This window comes from Scyliorhinus canicula, chromosome 21, assembly GCF_902713615.1.
Source record: "Scyliorhinus canicula chromosome 21, sScyCan1.1, whole genome shotgun sequence".
NCBI classification, from domain to species: Eukaryota; Metazoa; Chordata; class Chondrichthyes; order Carcharhiniformes; family Scyliorhinidae; genus Scyliorhinus; species Scyliorhinus canicula.
The window spans coordinates 47,278,087-47,296,179 of record NC_052166.1 but is presented as its reverse complement, the minus strand read 5'-3'; the positions used below and the strand labels follow the sequence as shown (position 1 = coordinate 47,296,179).

Below are 18,093 nucleotides of genomic sequence, written 5' to 3'. Positions count from 1 at the left end.
GCCATGCTAAATTGCCCTTAGTGTCCAATAAATGTTAAGTGGGGGTTACTGGGATAGGATAGATACGTGGGCTTCAGAAGAGTGTTCTTTGTAAGGGCCGGTGCAGACTCGATGGGCCGAATGGCCTCCTTCTGCACTGTAAATTCTATGATTCCTATGATATATCAATAGATGAGATTAGTCGATCCCAGAATATTTTCCTTCAATTAGTAAAAAGAATTAGCCAATTTCCGAATTGTTTCAATGGGAACAGGAGTATTCAGCCCCTAGAGCCTGTTCGGCCATTTGATCAGGGGCTGGGTTCTCCCGCCTTGTGACGCCGGAAACACGAATCACGATCGGGTGTAGAATCAGGCGTCCTGCAAAAATCGAGGTTTGTGTCTGGCACCATGCTCTGGTCCCTCCCTGGGAACGAAAGCGACATTTGCACCCTGCGCTGGCGGGGGCATGCAAAACCGGCATGTGCATGCCTTTAAATCTGATGAGTGGCTTGGACACAGTATGCTCTTCCCTTCCATGAGGCTCCGCCCCCTCAGGTGTATGTCACGTGGGCATGAATTACTGCAATTTGGAGCTCTCGTGCAATTCATCTATTGCACCCAGATCTGCACCGGGCGCAACATGGTCGCTGAATCACGCCCTGTGTCTGATTTGTAAGGGCCGGTGCAGACTCGATGGGCCGAATGGCCTCCTTCTGCACTGTAACTTCTATGCTTTCTATGATATATCAAGAGATGAGATTAGGCGATCCCAGAATATTTTCCTTCAATTAGTGGAAAGAATCTTGCCCAGATTGTTTTTGTACTAATTTGTTCTGGCTCTCATATTTCACCTGTACAATACAAGAGTACCAAAATAATTCTGGGGTGGGGGGTTCACACTGACACTCACTGATGGAGAGGGCAAGCATTTCTAACAAGCTTCCAATTCGATTGTTATTTCACTTGCATGGAATAAATTCTGTACTTCATAATCATGAACCAAAGTCTGCATCACATGCTATCTTGGCAATATATATTAAATAAAATGTAACCTACATCCTGAAGTTGAGGAAATTTATTATTTAGTTTCACCTGATCAAAACAACTTTTAAATGTGGTTACAGGAACTAGATAGAACTGATGCACAGATATTCTGTAATTTGATTTAAAAAAGACAAAAAGGACACGATTATGCCACCTTGATGCGCCTGGTACCGATCTCGTTGCGATGGGAGCATCGCGGGAGAGGACCAAATCTGGCTTTGTGCCGGGCTCTAAACCATACGCGAGTCACCTGACTCACGGTGCCCGGCGCAATCTGGATCACTCCCTTGCTGGACGTGATACAGATAATCGTATATAAATGAGTCATTAGGCTCATTTAAACATGCATGGCCTGTTTGAGGCTGCATTTTCCCAGCGCCTGGGAGTCACCAGCAGTACTGGCAAGGCCTCAACCAGGCACTAATTAGTGGCCTTGAGCTGAATACCGGAAAATGGAAACGGCTACTCACGTCCTCGATTTCCCTCAGCAGCTATTGCACCACCTTCACATTTTTAAAAAGGAGTACTAAAAGACGTCCACTGATTTATCGCTAGGGAGCAGGTAAATTTCCGGGAGGCCGTTGCGTTGACTTCAATCTCGCTAATGCGATGGAAATTATTAGAAATGAGGGTTAATGATATGCTCGCCATATTTGGGCGTGATCCGAAATTCGCCATCAGGAGCAGGCTGGTTAGGTGGCAAAGTGATTTGCGCCCAGCACAAAACTCGATTTTGGCTTTTCCGTCTATGTAACCGGTGTGCCCAGATCCGTGGCAGGCACAATGCAGTGTGTTATGGGCCAGGGTTTAGAGAACCCCAAAGTGTATCATGGAGTTCACCTGTCCCACAACTTTTAATAGATTGTGGTTATGGGGAGCACACAGGCCTACTTTACAAGTGTGTTGCAAAAGAGATCTATAGTACTTTTAAATTAAAACATTGTTTATTTATGAAACCAGTTAACACTTTATAAACCCACAGTAAACATCTTAACAACTATCAACACGAATAAATCCCCAAAGAATACAGTACTCTATAGATAACCCTTAATCTTTCCTTGCAGCATCCATAAGACAAATGACACTTTTTAAACACAGAGATCAGGTTTAAATTCTCTACTGAGAGCAGTTGTCACTTTGAAATCACCCAAATGACCTGGAGACAGACTTTAGATTGCAGAGAGATCCTTATACAGCTGCTTTATTTTCCTGCAGCTATCCAGCTCTCAAAACGGAACTAAAAAAAACCCTGTAGCTGGCTGCTCAAAAACAAAAGTGAAAGACAGACAGTCCAGCTCCACCCACTCTCTGACACCACTGCAGCTATTCGATAGCTATTCTTAAAGGTACTCTCACATGACAAGTGGTTAAATCGCGCCCATTAACATCACCATGAAATTTTAGGATCAATATATTGATCTTGTGGTCCAAGTGGAAAGCTGTATTTAAAAGGTGCATCTGTCAGAGAAGTAGCACTACAGTTTTGTAGCAGTACCTCTAAACCAACTTCCCTTGAGCACCAGTCGTGCTGAGAACTGGAGATCAATGAACAGTGTACTAAAGCCCTCAAATTAATGTCTGGTAACATGCCTTCTTGTAAACATCTTGGTCTGTTTACTCTACTGCCAGCAAATATAATAGCCCCTGGCTGTTGGTACATGCTGTATGTGGCATTTTCCATTCTAGGACAAAACCCCTCAGCTAGAACTGTAATGGGGACAGTTTCCTTTTTAAAAATTCAATCATGGGATGTGGACGTGACTGGCTGGGCCACCATCTGTTGCCCAGCTCTGTGGGTCTGGAGTCACATGTAGGCCAGACCAGGTAAGGACGACAAAGTTACTTCCCTGAAGGACATTACCGTAGAGACTGTATCGTGCAATGCTGGACTAATTCATTATGCAGCCAGGGGCTTCCTGACATTTTGCAAAGCTGTCTGGACGGCACACACCCTGCCATCATATCTGGGCACCACTATTGAAGGTGGACGGTCCACCTTCTTGAATATCCAAAAGTTAGACGATCCATCTCCTGGAACATCCTAAAATCAGAAGATCCACCTCCGGGAAGGTCCTGAAATCAGAAGATCCACCTCCGGGAAGGTCCTGAAATCAGAAGATCCACCTCTGGGAAGGTCCTGAAATCAGAAGATCCACCTCCTGGAAAGTCCTGAAATCAGAAGACCCATCTCTGGGAAGATCCTGAAATCATAAGATCCTCTGGGAAGGTCGTGGAATCAGAAGATCCATCTCTGGGAAGGTCCTGAAATGAAAAGATCCACATTATCGATGCTGCACTCGGTGTTCCCGTGTCTGGTTGCTGGAGGCCCCCATCATCCCTTCCAATTTCTGTGACCTGCTCAGGTCTTTTTGCAGGCACATCCAACATTTCCACACTACATTGGTCCAGACATGTTTTGGACCGGTGTGAAAGCCCCCTGGTGGTGCAGAAAATTTGACAGAGGGGGCTGATCTCAATTAGGCCTTTGTCTGCCTCCCATTAATGGGATGCAAAATAGTTTCATGCTGACCTCTGGTGGAATGGCAACCCGCCATGCCAGATGGGAGCACATGTTCCTGCTGTCTTTTTATGTAGGTGAAAAACCGTCATTTTGCCTCATGCCACATTGCACAGAGGCCCCATCCCGCCATCAAACCTGGTGCGGGGGCAGGGATGGAGTTTCTGGAAAATCCCACCGTCTCTTGTTGCATTATTTGCAGCAGGGTAAACAATTGTAATGTAATTGCAAGATCTTTGTCAAGGCATGGTATTACATTTTTCAGCAGGGTATTTTATCTTTGGTATACTATAGAAAACAAAACGATACCAGGAGTGATCAATCTCTTAATCAAAAAGGCTGGAATTTTACCAATTCATTGGAAATGGGATGGGAGGCAGGACGGTTTTAGTTCAGGATGGTACCATGGTCGGCGCAGGCTTGGAGGGCCGAAGGGCCTGCTCCTGTGCTGTATTGTTCTTTGACAGATAGTAAAATAGCAGTAGAAGGGAAGCCCAACATATTCCCACTACCACATGTTATTTCCAAAGGTGGGAACGACTCAGTTTTGCAATTATCTGCGCAGGCTTTGGACACACATTTTGTCCTGAGTGCTGTAAAGTTCCGAGCAAAGATTAAACAAAAATATCTACATACTAAAGTATAAAGTTTGAGGTATTTTATAGTCGACCTTCCATTTTGCTTATGCCAACATTAGCAGCAGATGCTAAGAGCGTCATTATTGATAAGTGATGATAGTCACTCTAAAACATCAATAATTAACAAACTTTTGAGATTTATCCTGATTTATATTATTTCTGGATAATAATGGTCCGACTGATTGTTGCATCAAGGATCTCAGCCCACTCACCTCTAATCTACCATGAACAGTTCTATTCCTGGGTTGCAAATGCAACTGAAAAATAAGTTATAGTTCAATACAGTAATGGAAAATCCTGTGCGCAATACACATATTCAGGATCACTCAAAGAAATATATTTGTTTGCACTCACTTTCTAAATTTAGTCATAAATTAATTGCCTTCAACACATTTTTGAATGTTATACATACTTGTAATATGCTGTTCATCAATAATCTGCTGAATAAGTTTTTCTAGTTCATCATCTAAACTTTGAAATTTGAGTTCCCTGATTTCTGATTCATTCTTTGCGAACGTAGGGCTACAGCATGAAGATGCTCTGCTGCTTGTTCGCTCCAGAAGGCCACATTTTGTCCCATAAGCTGCATTTGGAAATTGGGGGTGGGGGGTGTGTGTGTGGGGGAGGGGGGGGGAGGAGAATAAAACCAAAAGAAAAACTGCATTAAATGTTTCTCATCAGGGTAAATCATATTGACTGCCACATTATGCAAATACTGATTGAAGCAATACAACCACTAACTATTAGGGTAGAAAGTATTTGTTCTTCAATCACTGCCCCCCCCCCCCCCCCAACTCATGTGCATAATTAGAAAAATTAATTTAGATAATATAATTGCATGCGAGACATTCTAGACATTGATTTTCACAAATAAGTTATGACAGATAGCTGCACTGACCCATCATATCCAATCAAGGGATGGATCAGGTTCAAGTCTTTTAAACAGAGATTTTGCTATCGGAACCGCTATGTAGAAAATTCAACATTTAGTTTAATGTATAGCTTAATAAAAATTCTAATTCAAGGCATTCCTTTTCCACTTGGGAACCAAACATTATTTTGGCAAAAAATCTTAAATTAATGTTGCATTAGTACTATTACCTGTCATGAAGGACATTTTGTTCTCAGCTGGTGTTTTGGCTATTGCACTTGTTGATCTGGAAGGACATCTTCGAGATTCTGTGGTCGTATGCCTACTTTGAGTAGTTTGTTCGTTTAGTAATGCAGGCGTGGAATTTGTAATTCTCCTTTTAGTTAAAATAAATAGATATAAATTATTTATCAGCTGGTATACACCCAAGTATTAGTTTATACCATTGATTTACCCGAGATGATTAAAGCAAATTTCATTATGCAATTAGTGCTATATGAGTGCTAACCAAGGAACATTAATTTCATTACCAGGATGATGTGAGCTCGCTCTCCTCTCACCGAAACATTAGAGGGATTGATTTTCCGGCTGTGCTATGCACGGCATATGTCCCGTTGTGTCAGGAAAATCTGGCATGAGGCCCAAAGCGGGATTTGGGTTGGGCGTATATCAATTTGTGATCTTCCTGGGTACTTCAAGCTGGCGTGAACCGGATCTTGCCCAGAAAAGGGAAGAGCCAGATGAGCATGCATTTGACTTCATTGTAATCTCATCAGTGAGATTAAAGTCAGGTGTTTTGGCCTCTGGCAAGCTTCCCGCCCACCAGCAGGGTGTTACCCGGGAAAATTACTACTGTTCTTGAAAAGCAGGGAACCGGCACCATAATACATAGGAGCAGAATTAGGCCATTTGGCCCATTGAGTCTGCTCCACCATTCGATCATGGCTGATATGTTCCTCATCCCATTCTCCTACCATCTCCCCCACACCTGATCCCCTTATTAATCAACAAATCCCCTTATTAATCAAGAACACCAGATTTGTGCTTGAGGTGCTGTTACTTACAGGGCTACAGACCAAGAGCTGAAGGTGGAATTGGACAGAATAGTTCTTTCTTAGAACAATTTAGCCTCTCGAGTCTGCTCCACTATTCAATACGATCATGGCTGATCTCATCATGGCTTCATCTCCACCGTCCTGCACTTTCTCTGTAACCCTTCAACCCATTACTTTAGAAAAACATGTTTTTATTGGCTTTTCGTTATTTTACATCAGATTATATAGAGCTCACTGTGGAGAGCACGGTCATACGGTAACAGATTATAAGGCATGACAATAGTCCAACCCTAATCGACTTAACATATTTACAAGATTCTATCTGAGGATGGGGTGGCTGCACTCTGCACTCCATACAGAGTGTGGTAGGTGTGTACATACTTTTGTTCTTCCCTGGAACCTTTGCTTTTGGATCCTTCCTTGGCGGCTGTGCTTTTGACCTTCATCGGTCTACCTTGTTTGGTTTCCGACCGCTTCCCCTACTCCCCTCCCTTTCCCCCTGATAGGAATCGACTATTTCCTGATAGATCTGATAGGTAAAAGAAGGCTATTTAGTGTAAATATTAAGCCCCAGTTTTAATACCCATTTTAAATTGAGGATTTCAGCACTCATAACCTCAGGTCATGATAAAACACGTAGCTTCAACAGGGACACAATAAGCCTGACACATGCATAAACTCAATGGAGATTAGAAAGCTATTGTTCAAACAAACATATTTTCAAAGGCAGTTTGACATTAAGACATGAGCTGTACCAGTAATCTGATCAAGGACGAAGCAGGCACCATAGCAACATGAAGGCACTATTGTTCATAATGTGGATAAAGCGAAGTCAGCAGAAAACCAGTGGTAGTCTTGATAATTGCACGGAATCGCATTCCATAACATACACAAATATCAAATATGAAATATTCAGAACTTATGTTTCACATTAAGGATTGACAGTTAACCATCGAATCAAATACATCTGATTCTAACCCAAACCAATTAGGACGACATAGAAGTGTAGATAAATGGTTCAAGACTGATAGATGGTTCAAGAACATTTATTCCGGGATCATCCTATACTTTGACCTAACTATTCGCTATCTCTATTTTCATATTTTCACTCTAAGTCTTGAAGTAAATGCAAGCTGTTTTGCCATAAGCAAGAGACCATTTCTGTATTATTTTGAAAGTTAAATTGTGTATAAGTTACTTCTCTTTAAGTCCTTTTGCTAGCCGAACTTTATTGAGAATAGATTTAAGTTTCTCCTAATCGTAATCAAATAGAGGCAATAAAGATTATTGCTTGCATCCGAGAAGTGTAACTCCAATTTCTACTGCGTTTTAGTGTCGCAAGACTTCACTAATTCCGCATGGTAGATCACATCGCCCCCCCCCCCCCCCTTCCCCTTCCTCCTTCTCTTTGTGGCCCATCTGTAGATCTCCCTCACCCCACCTCTATTGGCTGTTGGCTACAAATAGGTCCTGAAACAAGTTGGTGAATTGTTTCCATGTCTTGTGGAAGCCCTCTTCCAAACCCCGGATGGCGAATTTGATTTTCTCCAGTTGAGGAAATTCCAACAGGTCGGACAGCCAGTCTGCAGCTTTGGGTGGTGCTGCTGATCGCCAGCTGAGCAGGATTCTTGGCAGGCGATTAGGGAGGTAAAGGCTAGGGCATCGGCCCCTCCTCCCCACGAAGAGTTCTGGCTGTTCTGAGACCCCGAAGACCACCACTTTTGGGCACGGCTCTACTCTCACAGCAGTGGATATTGCCTCAAAGAAGGCAATTTTCTCTCTCAAGTCTGTGGCATGCCCAGAACATGTGGGGGACCCCCCCCCCCCCCCCCCCGGTTCACATTTGTCCTCCATTTCGGGAAAGAACCTGCTCATTTGGGTTCTGGTCAGGTGCTCTCTGTGTACCACCTTTAGCTGCATGAGGTTTAGCCTTGCATGTGGAGGTGGAGTTTGCCCTGTTCAGCACTTCACTCCAGAGTCCCCACGCTACTTCTACCTCTAGTTCTTCCTCCCATTTTTACCTTTTCCCGTCCAGCGGGGAGAGCCTCCTCCAAATGTTGCCCATACAGGTCCCTGCAGTTGTCCCTCCCTAAGTTGCCCACATCCAACAGTTCCTTTACCAGCGGGTGTCCCGGCATCTGGGTTCGTCTTCGTTTCCCTATGGAAGAGTTTTTGATCTGTATGTGCCATAGCTCGTTCCTTTTGGGCAGTTGAAACCTCTCAGTTAGTTCTTCTCATGTCGCCTAGTCTATCATCAATGTAAAAGTCACTAACTGTCAATGTCTCCTGTACTGTCTCAACCTTTTAAAAGTGGCATCCATTGTGGCTGGCGTGAACCCATGACTGCTGCAAATTGGGGCTGTGGTGGGCATTTCGGTCAGGCCGAAGTGTTGCCTTAGCTGGTTCGATGCCCGGAGCGTGGCTATTACCACTGGGCTTGAGTGTTTTGCTGGCCAGGCTGGGAGCGCTGTTGTGGCAAGAGCTCGGAGGGACACCCTTTGCAGGAGCTCTCCTCCATTCTTAACTATTCTGCCTCAGGCTCCTTCACCCAACACCTCAATCTTTCTGTTCTCGCTACCCAGTGGTAATATTGAAGGTTTGGGAGGGCTTCTTTTTCTTTGTAGGACTTTTTTGGGGATCCTTGGATTCCACACCATGATCACTTTGTATACAGTGTGAAAATCAGCCTTGCGGATGTAGATCGGTATGGATCTGAACAGGAAGAGGAACCTGAGCAGCATATTCATCTTGATCATTTGCACCCTCCCCGCTAGGGAGAGTGGGAGTGTGCACCACTTCTGCAGTTCCTTCTTTACTTCCCCCACAAGACTTGTCAGGTTCCATTTGTGGGTCCGTGTCAAGTAGTGGGCAATTTGGATCCTCAAGTAGCAGAATTTGCATTGGGTTTTTTTGAACAGCATTCCCTCCAGCTCTGCCCCTCCTTTGCAGGCTCACTGGGAAGATTTCACTTTTGCTCAGGTTGATTTTGTAGCCCGAGAAGGCTCCAAACTCTTTAAGGAGCCTCATAATCCCCTCCATGCTGCTTTGGGGGTCCCAGATGTGGAGGAACAGGCCACCCACATAGAGTGAGACTCTGCGCTCTCTATTCCCTACTGGATCCCCTTCCAATTTATCGCCGTTCTGAGGGCGATTGTCATTGTCTCGATTGCCAGGACGAATAGAAGTGGGGACAGCGGGCATTCTTGCCACGTGTCCTTGTGCAGCTAGAATTATTTAGAGCTGGTGGTGTTAGTCTGCATGCTTGCCATAGGATCATTGGACAGAAGTTTCACCCATGAGGTGATCCCTGCTCTGATCCCAAACCACTCTAGTACCACACTTGAGGTACTTCCACTCGACTCTGTTGAAGGACTTTTCTGTGTCCAGAGAGATGATCACCTCTGGTGTTCGCTCCCCAGATGGGGTCATTATCACGTTCAGCAGACATCTGATGTTCGAAGTTAGCTGCCTACCTTAACAAAGCCCATCTGGTCCTCTGCGACTACGTCTGGTACGCAGTTCTCCAGTCGCCTAGCCAGGATCTTGGGCAGTATTTTTGCATCTACATTTAGCAGCGAGATGAGACTGTAAGACCCGCATTCGGTCGGGTCTTTATCTTTCCTGGGTATCAGCGAGATTGAGGTTTGTGCTAGCGTTGGAGGCAGAGTCTGTGAACATCTCCCGCAAGTGTGGGGCGAGTGCTGCCACAAATATTTTGTAGAAGGCTGCCGAAAATCCAATTGGTCCCTGTACCTTCCCTGCATGGAGTTAATACTCTCCACGACAACTCCCAGTTCTAATGGTGTTTTCAGCCCCTATTTCCTATCCTCCCCAACGATGGCGTGTCCAGTTCGTCAAGGAACTGCTTCACCCTTGAGTCCCCTTCAGGGGGCTCGGAGATATACAGCCCTTGGTAGAAAGCCTCGAATGCTTCATTGACCTTTTCCAGCTCGGCTACCAGTCTGCTGTCATTCTCCCTAATCTGTGCTATTTTCCTCGTGGCTGCCTGCATTCTCAGCTGGTGAACTGTCAGGCGGCTGCCTTTATCTGCGTGTTCGTAAAAGGCCTCCCCGTGTCTGGTGGAGTTGGTTCATTGCTTTCCTTGTGGAGAGCAGGTTAAAGTCCATTTGTAGCTTTTTCCTCTCTGCCAGAAGCTCTACAGTATTGCAGTATTGGAGTATTGTCGGGCCACCTCCAGAAGGCAGTTTTTGCCTCCCCACCTGCATGCGAGCTGGCCACGGTCATACCGAATCCCTGGGGTGGCGGTGGGGAGCACGGGCCACCCACAGGGCTTGAAACATTTTCCACCCCCAACCCCAGGCAAGCCCACCACCCATCAGACAGAGAGCCAAGGCAGGGTGTAATGGTGATAACAGGTGTTTATTGTGAACATTGACAGATCTGTACTCTAGCCCCTATAACTAAACTGTGCCCTGCACCCATGCCAACTTAACTCGTGTCTAACGTTCTGGTCACACTATGTCTACTTGGTTCCCCAGACGGTACAGCAGGAATGGAGGCAGCCTGATGTGACTCCTGCCCTGTGACAAGGGTCTCCGTTGGTGGGTGTCTTCTGGGGCGACCAAGCCTGGATGGGCCGGCCGCTGCTCAGGTGACCCAGGTGGCAAGGTGCCACTTGTTCTGCCCGCTGCCCACCAGATGCACCAGGGACAGGGGGGGAGCCCGAGGTGCTGCGGTGTTCTGCACCTTCCTACAGGAGTCATCATCGGACACCCTCATGGTGCCCGATAGTCCCTGAGCTACTCCATGGGGCGGGGATGTGAGCGGAGCCATCCCTTAAGGCACCCCGTCACCTGGTGTTGCCAGAACCTGGAAGCCTGGTCTGGTCTCAGCCAGGGTCTGCAGGCTCATGGCTGTGGAGCACAGGGATGGACCATCTCCGTCTGAGGCTGCGCTATCTCCCTCTGGGATTGGACCACCACTGTCAGTGTCTCCGCCACGATGGCCAGCGCCTGGGCAATGCCGCCAACGTTCTCAGCCATGGTTCGCTGTGACTGAGCCATGCTGAGGAGCGCCGCTGCACTGTCCAGGTGACTCTGGCACATGGCTGCCTGTGAGAGGGCAGCCCTAGCCCTGTCCTGGGCCTCGGCCACTGCCATCACAGAATTCCTCTGGCCTTTGACATGCTGATCCATAGCCAAAACTGTCGCCCCTAATGCCTCCACCGCGGACGTCACCCGTGCAGCGTCGGCCTTGGGTGGCAACAGCTCCTGCTCCTGCAGGCGGTTGGACTCCTCGACCTGCGCCCACAGGAACTGGATGCTCGTTGACATCCCCTCATGTAGTCCCTGGGTCTGTGACTGCATCTACACTGTAGATGGGACTGGATGTTCCAGAAGCCCGGGACCGTCTGAACGGCAGCTAGCTCTTGGGGTCGGCCTGTCCTCCGACCACCTGGCCACTTGGGTGTTCCAACGCCACCTGCTGCACAGGATCAGTTGTATGGTGCGCAACGGATAGTGTCCCAGGAGCCTCTTCACTAAAGTGCCCAACCGAGATGAGCGTCGCTGGGATGGTGGAAGGTGTTGGAGACAGCTGTGATCCTGCGACCCGAGCTCTGGGGTCTCCTGAGTCTCGGGTGGAGGGTTGGTGTCCAGGCTGCTCTCCTCATCACTGCTTGGCTCACCGGGGGGCACCGGCTCTGGCACTGGCTAGGGCGGGTGGCATCGGATGGATCCATCTCATCTCTGGCAGGCCTGAAAGACACAAGACGACATGCACGATTAGACTGCAGGCCGGGGGAGGAATGGGGGTGGGCGTGAGGTGTGGCAAGTTGGTGGTGGAGGGTGTAGGTGGTGTGGGGATGGGGAGTTAAGTGATGGAGGCTGCAGGTGGTGTGGGGGTGAGGGTGGTGTTGGTGGGGGTTGACACTTGTGCCATTGGGAACCGCAAATCAGCGGGGTCTCACTTCCTCACCTGTGACTGCACTCCACCTCGGTGACCTCCCGTTCCTCCGGGTCTCTGGCCACGTCCAGGGCCCTCAGCTCTGCCATGGTGAGGGGCCGCAGGCCTGGTGGTCCCCCTCTGGTCTTCTCCTGTTCCCTGTGGTTGTATGTGGCCTTCTCCTGCAAAGAAAGGGGGAAGAACAATACAGTAACACTGTTAGACGTTCTGATGCATGCAGCTCAGGGGCTGGGTAGATGGTGGCCTCAGTGGTCAGGGTACCTGGCCATGGTGGCTCACATGGGTGCTGGCATGTGGGGCAGGGTGGGGATTTCACCATCCCCCAGCAGCAGTTGGGAGCGGGTTATGGGAGTGTGGGGGTGGCGGGGTTAATGCCCGGAGCACAGTGCTGCCAACTCAATCTGGCCGACCTGGGGAGGTCATGGAGTTTCTTCTGGCACTGCATGCCGGTCTAGGCGACAATGTCCATGGCACTGACTGCTTCTACCACCTGAGCCCAGGCATGACGGACGGCGGTGCCTGGCAACCTCCTTCCCGGGTCGTTGTTTAGGGTCATCCGCCTCTCCTCCACCCCATCCAAGAGGGTCTCCAGCTCGGCGTCTCTAAATCTTGGGGCCGCTCTCCTTCCAGCCACCTTGTTGGTCTGGATGGTGTGTGTGTGGGGGAGCGGGCGGGGGGGGGGGGAGAATCGTTTATGTGCGGCTGTGGCTTGTCAGCCTCCTGAGTGGCAATCAAGAACCCGGCGAATCCAGAACCGATTTTCATCAGAACTGATTGTGTTCCACATGATGCCGGTGCTAGCCCATTAGTGGCAGCGCAATCGGTGCAGGTGTGGTGCCCATTTTTCTGTTGTGGAAGTCCATGGACTTTCCATTGCCGTCAATATTTAGGGCTGGATTCTCCGATTGCCGACGCCAAAATCTCATTCGGTGATTGGCCGGAGAATCCGTTTTTATGCAGAAATCGGGGACAGTGCCGCTTCTCAGATGTTCTGCCCCCTCAAAAACGGCATAATCGCTGAGTACGCCGCACGCCATTGGAGCGGCCTCAGTACGTCACCTGAGGCACTCCCCCGATGGGCCGATTTCCCGATTTCGTCAGTCTTGTGTCCTCTCAGTTTTTAGGGATCTCAAGCTGGATTCTGCAGGAATCGGCGGGGTAGGCAACTCCGGCGCCGAGGAGTGGCGTGAACAACTCCGGCGTCGGGCCGCACCTTCAGGGGCTAGGCTGGCGGCGAGGTGGTTTGCGCCTCGCCGGCCGACGGGGAAGGGGCATGGCGTCACGCCAACTAGCGCCGAAGGGTATCCGCTGGCCGGCGCGAGTTAGTGCATGCGCGGCATTCATATGCTGGTGTCATCCCAGTCCATGCGCAGAGGGGTTTGTCTCTGCACCAGCAATGGTGGGCTGGTACAGCCGCCAGTGCGGAGAAATGGAATGCCCCCACTGCACAGGCCCGCCGGCGGATCGGTGGGCCCCGATCGCAGGCCAGGCCATCGAGGGGGCACCTCCCGGGGCCAGATCCCCCCCCCCCCCCCCCCCCCGAGGACCCCGGAGGCCGCCCGTGCAGCCAAGTCCCGCTGGCAAATACCTGGTGTAATATACACCGGCAGGACTGGCTGAAAACGAGCGGCCACTCAGCCCATCGTGGGTCGGAGAATCGCTGAGTGGCCGCTGCTGGCGACAAACCCAGGCGCCGCAGAATTCGGCAGCCGACGGGGGCGGGATTCATGCCGCCCCCTCCACCCCCCCGGCGATTCTCCGACCCGGCGGGGGTCGAAGAATCCCGCCCCTCGTGTGGCAGCGCCGCCACAGTCGGGAATGGGGGATGGGGGAGGCTGGTGCTGGGGGGACTGGTGACAGGGTGGTTCGGGGGGTTACAGGGGGGGCACTATCTGGCAGGTCGTGTCTGCGTGTGGCCAGCATCATGTTGTACAGCGCAGCCACCACAGGTCGCCGCCATGTGCATGTGCGGCCATGGACCCGGCCATTATTTTCCATCCGTATCTGCAGGTTACGTGGCGTGGCTGCTAGTCCCCCACAGAGCAGAGCATCGGTGTGTGGGTGGCACTAACATTTTGGTTGTAAGACCAGACATTTCCTCTGGACATAGCTGCAAAATCGGAGAAGCTAGCCCTTAATCTCAGAAATGGAGAATCAAGTCCAAGGACTTTGTGGAAGATGATTCTTCGGTAGGGCGTATGGAACGTCTGAGTCATGTTGACATCGAAAAGGAGGAGGTATTGGGTCTTTTAAAAGACATTAAGGTAGATAAGTCTCCTGGGCCTGATGAATTTACCCCAGAATACTGAGGGCAGCAAGGGAGGAAATTGCTGGGGCCTTAACTGACATCTTTCTATCCTCATCTGCTACAGGTGATCACAGAGGACTGGAGAATAGCTAATGTGGTACCGCTGTTTAAGAAAGGTAGCAGGGATAACCAAGAAACTATAGGCCGGTGAGCCTCATGTCGGTAGTAGGAAAATTATTGGAGAGATTCCTCAGGGACAGGATTTATACACATTTGGAAACAAATGGACTCATTAGCGATAGGCAGCATGGTTTTGTGAAGGGGAGGTCGTGCCTCACTAACTTGATCGAGTTTTTTGTGGAGGAGACAAAGATGGTTGATGAGGGGATGGCAGTGGATGTTGTTTACATGGACTTCGATAAAGTCTTTGACAAGGTGCCTCGTGGCAGACTGGTACAAAAGTTGAAGTCAGAGGTGAGGTGGTAAGGTGGATACAGAACTGGCTCAGGCACAGAAGGCAAAGGGTATCAGTAGAAGGGTGTATTTCTGAATGGAAGGTTGCGACTAGTGATGTTCCTCAGGGATCTGTGCTTGGGCCTCTGTTGTCTGTAGTATACATAAATGATTTTGAAGAAAATGTAGCTGGTCTGATTCGAACGTCCGTAGATGACACCAAGGTTGGTGGAGTGGCAAATAATGTTGAAGATTGTCAGAGATTTTACAGCTAATCATAGATAGGTTGGAGACTTGGGCAGAAAAATGGCAAATGGAGTTTAATCCAGACATATGTGAGGTAATGCATTTTGGTAGGTCTAACATAGAGGGGGAAATATACCGTAAATGGCAAAACTCTAGAACGTCAGAGATCTGGGCGTGCAGATCCTCAGATCCTTGAAAGCCGTGGGGGAGGGGGTACAAATTGTACAAACTGTAGATAGTGAGGTTATTGAGTGTGTTGTTTATGTTACTGTTCTTTTTACACACGTTTGTAATAATTAGAAAAAGACAGCGGAAAAAGAAGACCCCAGGTGTACAGGACCCGCTTGTCCTTCAACGAGCTGTTGAACACCATGGGCGGGATTCTCCGTCTACCCAGCTGTGTATTTCTTGGTGGCGAGAGGTGGTGCACCCTTCGCCGGTGGTGGGATTCTCTGCTCCCACCGTGGTCAATGGGAAATCTCATTGAAGCCACCCCATGCCACCGAGAAACCAGAGAATCCCGCCACCAGCGAATGGCCAGAGAATTTCAGCCCAAAGACTCCAGTTGACCAAAGGAGCGTGTCACATCCTTATGGACCTGGCACCTTGTAGAGGAGGACATCCGCTCCTGGTGGTCATGAAGCTTATGGCAGCCCTGAACCTTTTTGTCATTGGGTCATTTCAAGGCTTCAGCAGGGACTTGTGGGCTGAGGATTGAGAAGTGCCACACGAGCGGATCAGAGAGGTGATGGATGCTCTGTATGCCCAGGCCTCTGACTACATTCACTTTGACCTGGACCAAGCCCATCAAGATTCCCGGGCTGCAGGATTCGCTGCCATCGACGGGATGTCTCAGGTCCAGGGGGCCACTGACAGCACGCATGTTACCTTAAGAGCACCGGGGCCTGGAACTGGGAATGCCCTATGTCAACTGAAAGGGGTTCCACCCCCTGAATGTCCAACTTGTGTGTGACCATCACCTCAACATCATACATGTGTGGACACGACCCAGGAAGCGTGCATGTTAGCTACAACCTGGGGCACTCCCTCTCCAGGGTCTTCGAGGGCAAACCTCTCTAGATTGCCAGGATGGGGGACCCGTTGAGGTCATGGCTGATGATGCCAGTACAGAAGCCTGATACTGAGATAATAAAGCTCAAGTGACACCTGAACAGTGATTGAGTGGTGCATTGGGGTGTTGAAGATGCGATTCTGCTGCCAGTTCTGGTCTGGCAGTGCCCCTGTGATGCTCCTCAGGTTTGGCTTACATCCGACTCCTAGGCTCATTTCTGAGTAACAGTCGGAGGTTCATTTCTTTGTCCCACTTTGCCAAGGGGGGAAGGAGGCAAGGGCAAGGGTTCATTGAGTGAAGAAGCAATGTTTGCAGGATGTTTGTCTCTGTGGGATTACTATGGAGGTCCTCCAGGAGGATCTGACTTCAGATTGGGAGATATTCCCTACCTGTGGGATAGGGGTCAAAAACAGAGGTGTTGTGGCTTTGAGGTGCGAGAATCTTTAATATTGTGAATTGTTACAGTGCTATATTATCTAGTCCCTTTTGAATTATGTCTGACTTTACCCATGCCACTCTGCTCCTAAAACTTCTTAATCCTCTGAGGCCTACTGCTACATCTAGGTGTGACCCCAGGATGCACATCAGTGGCCTGCTGCCTTCCACATCCTATAGCCATAGTTGATCTTGGCGGGTCTCATACCAGATCCCAATTGTTGCTGGGATACTGGAAAGAAACCCAAATATTTAATTTTAGTTTTGAAGATTGTGAGGAAAGGGTACCTCACTTCAGGAATGGTTTCATGCAAAATAGTGCTATGGTATATTAAAACAAACATTATTACTAATACGTTATTGAAATATGCTTAGCGGGGTGGCATGGGGTTAGTAGCACTGCTGCCTCAAGGCGCTGAGGACCCAGGTTCAATCATGGCCCGGTGTCACTGTCCATGTGAAGTATGCACATTCTCCCCATGTCTGCGTGGGTCTCACCCCCACAACCCAAAGATGCGTTGGGTAGGTGGATTGGCGACGCTAAATGGCCACATTAAATTGTCACATAATTGGAAAAAAAATGTTTAAAAAAATAATTTAAAAAAAATCTTTAACATCATTAAAATAGCTTACAATTATCCTTTAAACAATGCTAATCAATAGAATGACAGCTTAGCTGCTACCTTTATTTTCATTCACCTGCAAAACCATCTCAGGTCACAATCCACTTTTGAATACAGTTAGCAGACTCAGGAATACTTCCTGTAAAGAGATGTCTTTGATACTCCACTTTGAGGTAAAGAGATCTTTTGAGACTGCTTGCAAGAAAGAGATCTGACACACTGCCATAATAATGCAGAATCTCTGGCTGTATTCGTTAAAAAGTGTCTCAGCTTCCCTTCCAGCCACAAACGTACTCGGAAAACCTCAACAACTGATTTCTTCAGTCCCTGCCTCCTCCCATTAACTGCACCGTCTTACTAAACTGAACACAATTACTCTAATTATCCACTCCCCGGGGAACCCTCTCAATATAAATAAAAGTCCATTAGCCAATAATTCTCCAAAAAGCCTAGTGTATTTCATAAAATCATAGAATTGCTGTAGTGCAGGGGACCATGCGACCCATCAAATCTGCAACGATCCTCTGAAAGAGAACCCTACCTAGGCCCATTCCCCACCCTATACTCTTAACCTCACCTAACCTGCACATCTCTGGAACACTAAGGGTCAATCTTTTAGGATGGCCAATCTACCGAACTTGCACATCTTTGGACACATGGCCAATCCACCTAACCTGCATATCTTTGGACTGTGGGAGGAAACTGGAGCACCCGGAGGAAATCAACGCATACATGGGGCCTCACGGTAGCATGGTGGTTAGCATCAATGCTTCACAGCTCCAGGGTCCCAGGTTCGATTCCCGGCTGGGTTACTGTCTGTGTGGAGTCTGCACGTCCTCCCCGTGTGTGCGTGGGTTTCCTCCGGGTGCTCCGGTTTCCTCCCACAGTCCAAAGATGTGCGGGTTAGGTGGATTGGCCATGCTAAATTGCCCGTAGTGTAAGGTTAATGGGGGGATTGTTGGGTTACGGGTTACGTGGGTTTAA

At 48.7% G+C, this 18,093-nt stretch overlaps 1 protein-coding gene across 3 annotated transcripts in view; it reads right to left on the bottom strand.

The window, feature by feature from the left end:
• LOC119955838 overlaps nt 1-18,093 on the bottom strand; it is a 43,892-nt gene that overhangs the window by 19,214 nt on the left and 6,585 nt on the right. For 2 of the 3 annotated variants that reach the window (XM_038782439.1, XM_038782438.1), the window contains exons 3-4: nt 5,283-5,428; nt 4,594-4,764 (exon numbers count right to left, since the gene is read on the bottom strand). In XM_038782439.1, coding sequence (XP_038638367.1) covers nt 4,594-4,764; nt 5,283-5,428 — 317 coding nt within the window. The remainder of the gene's footprint in view (nt 1-4,593; nt 4,765-5,282; nt 5,429-18,093) is intronic. The other variant, XM_038782440.1, reaches the window with a different exon arrangement.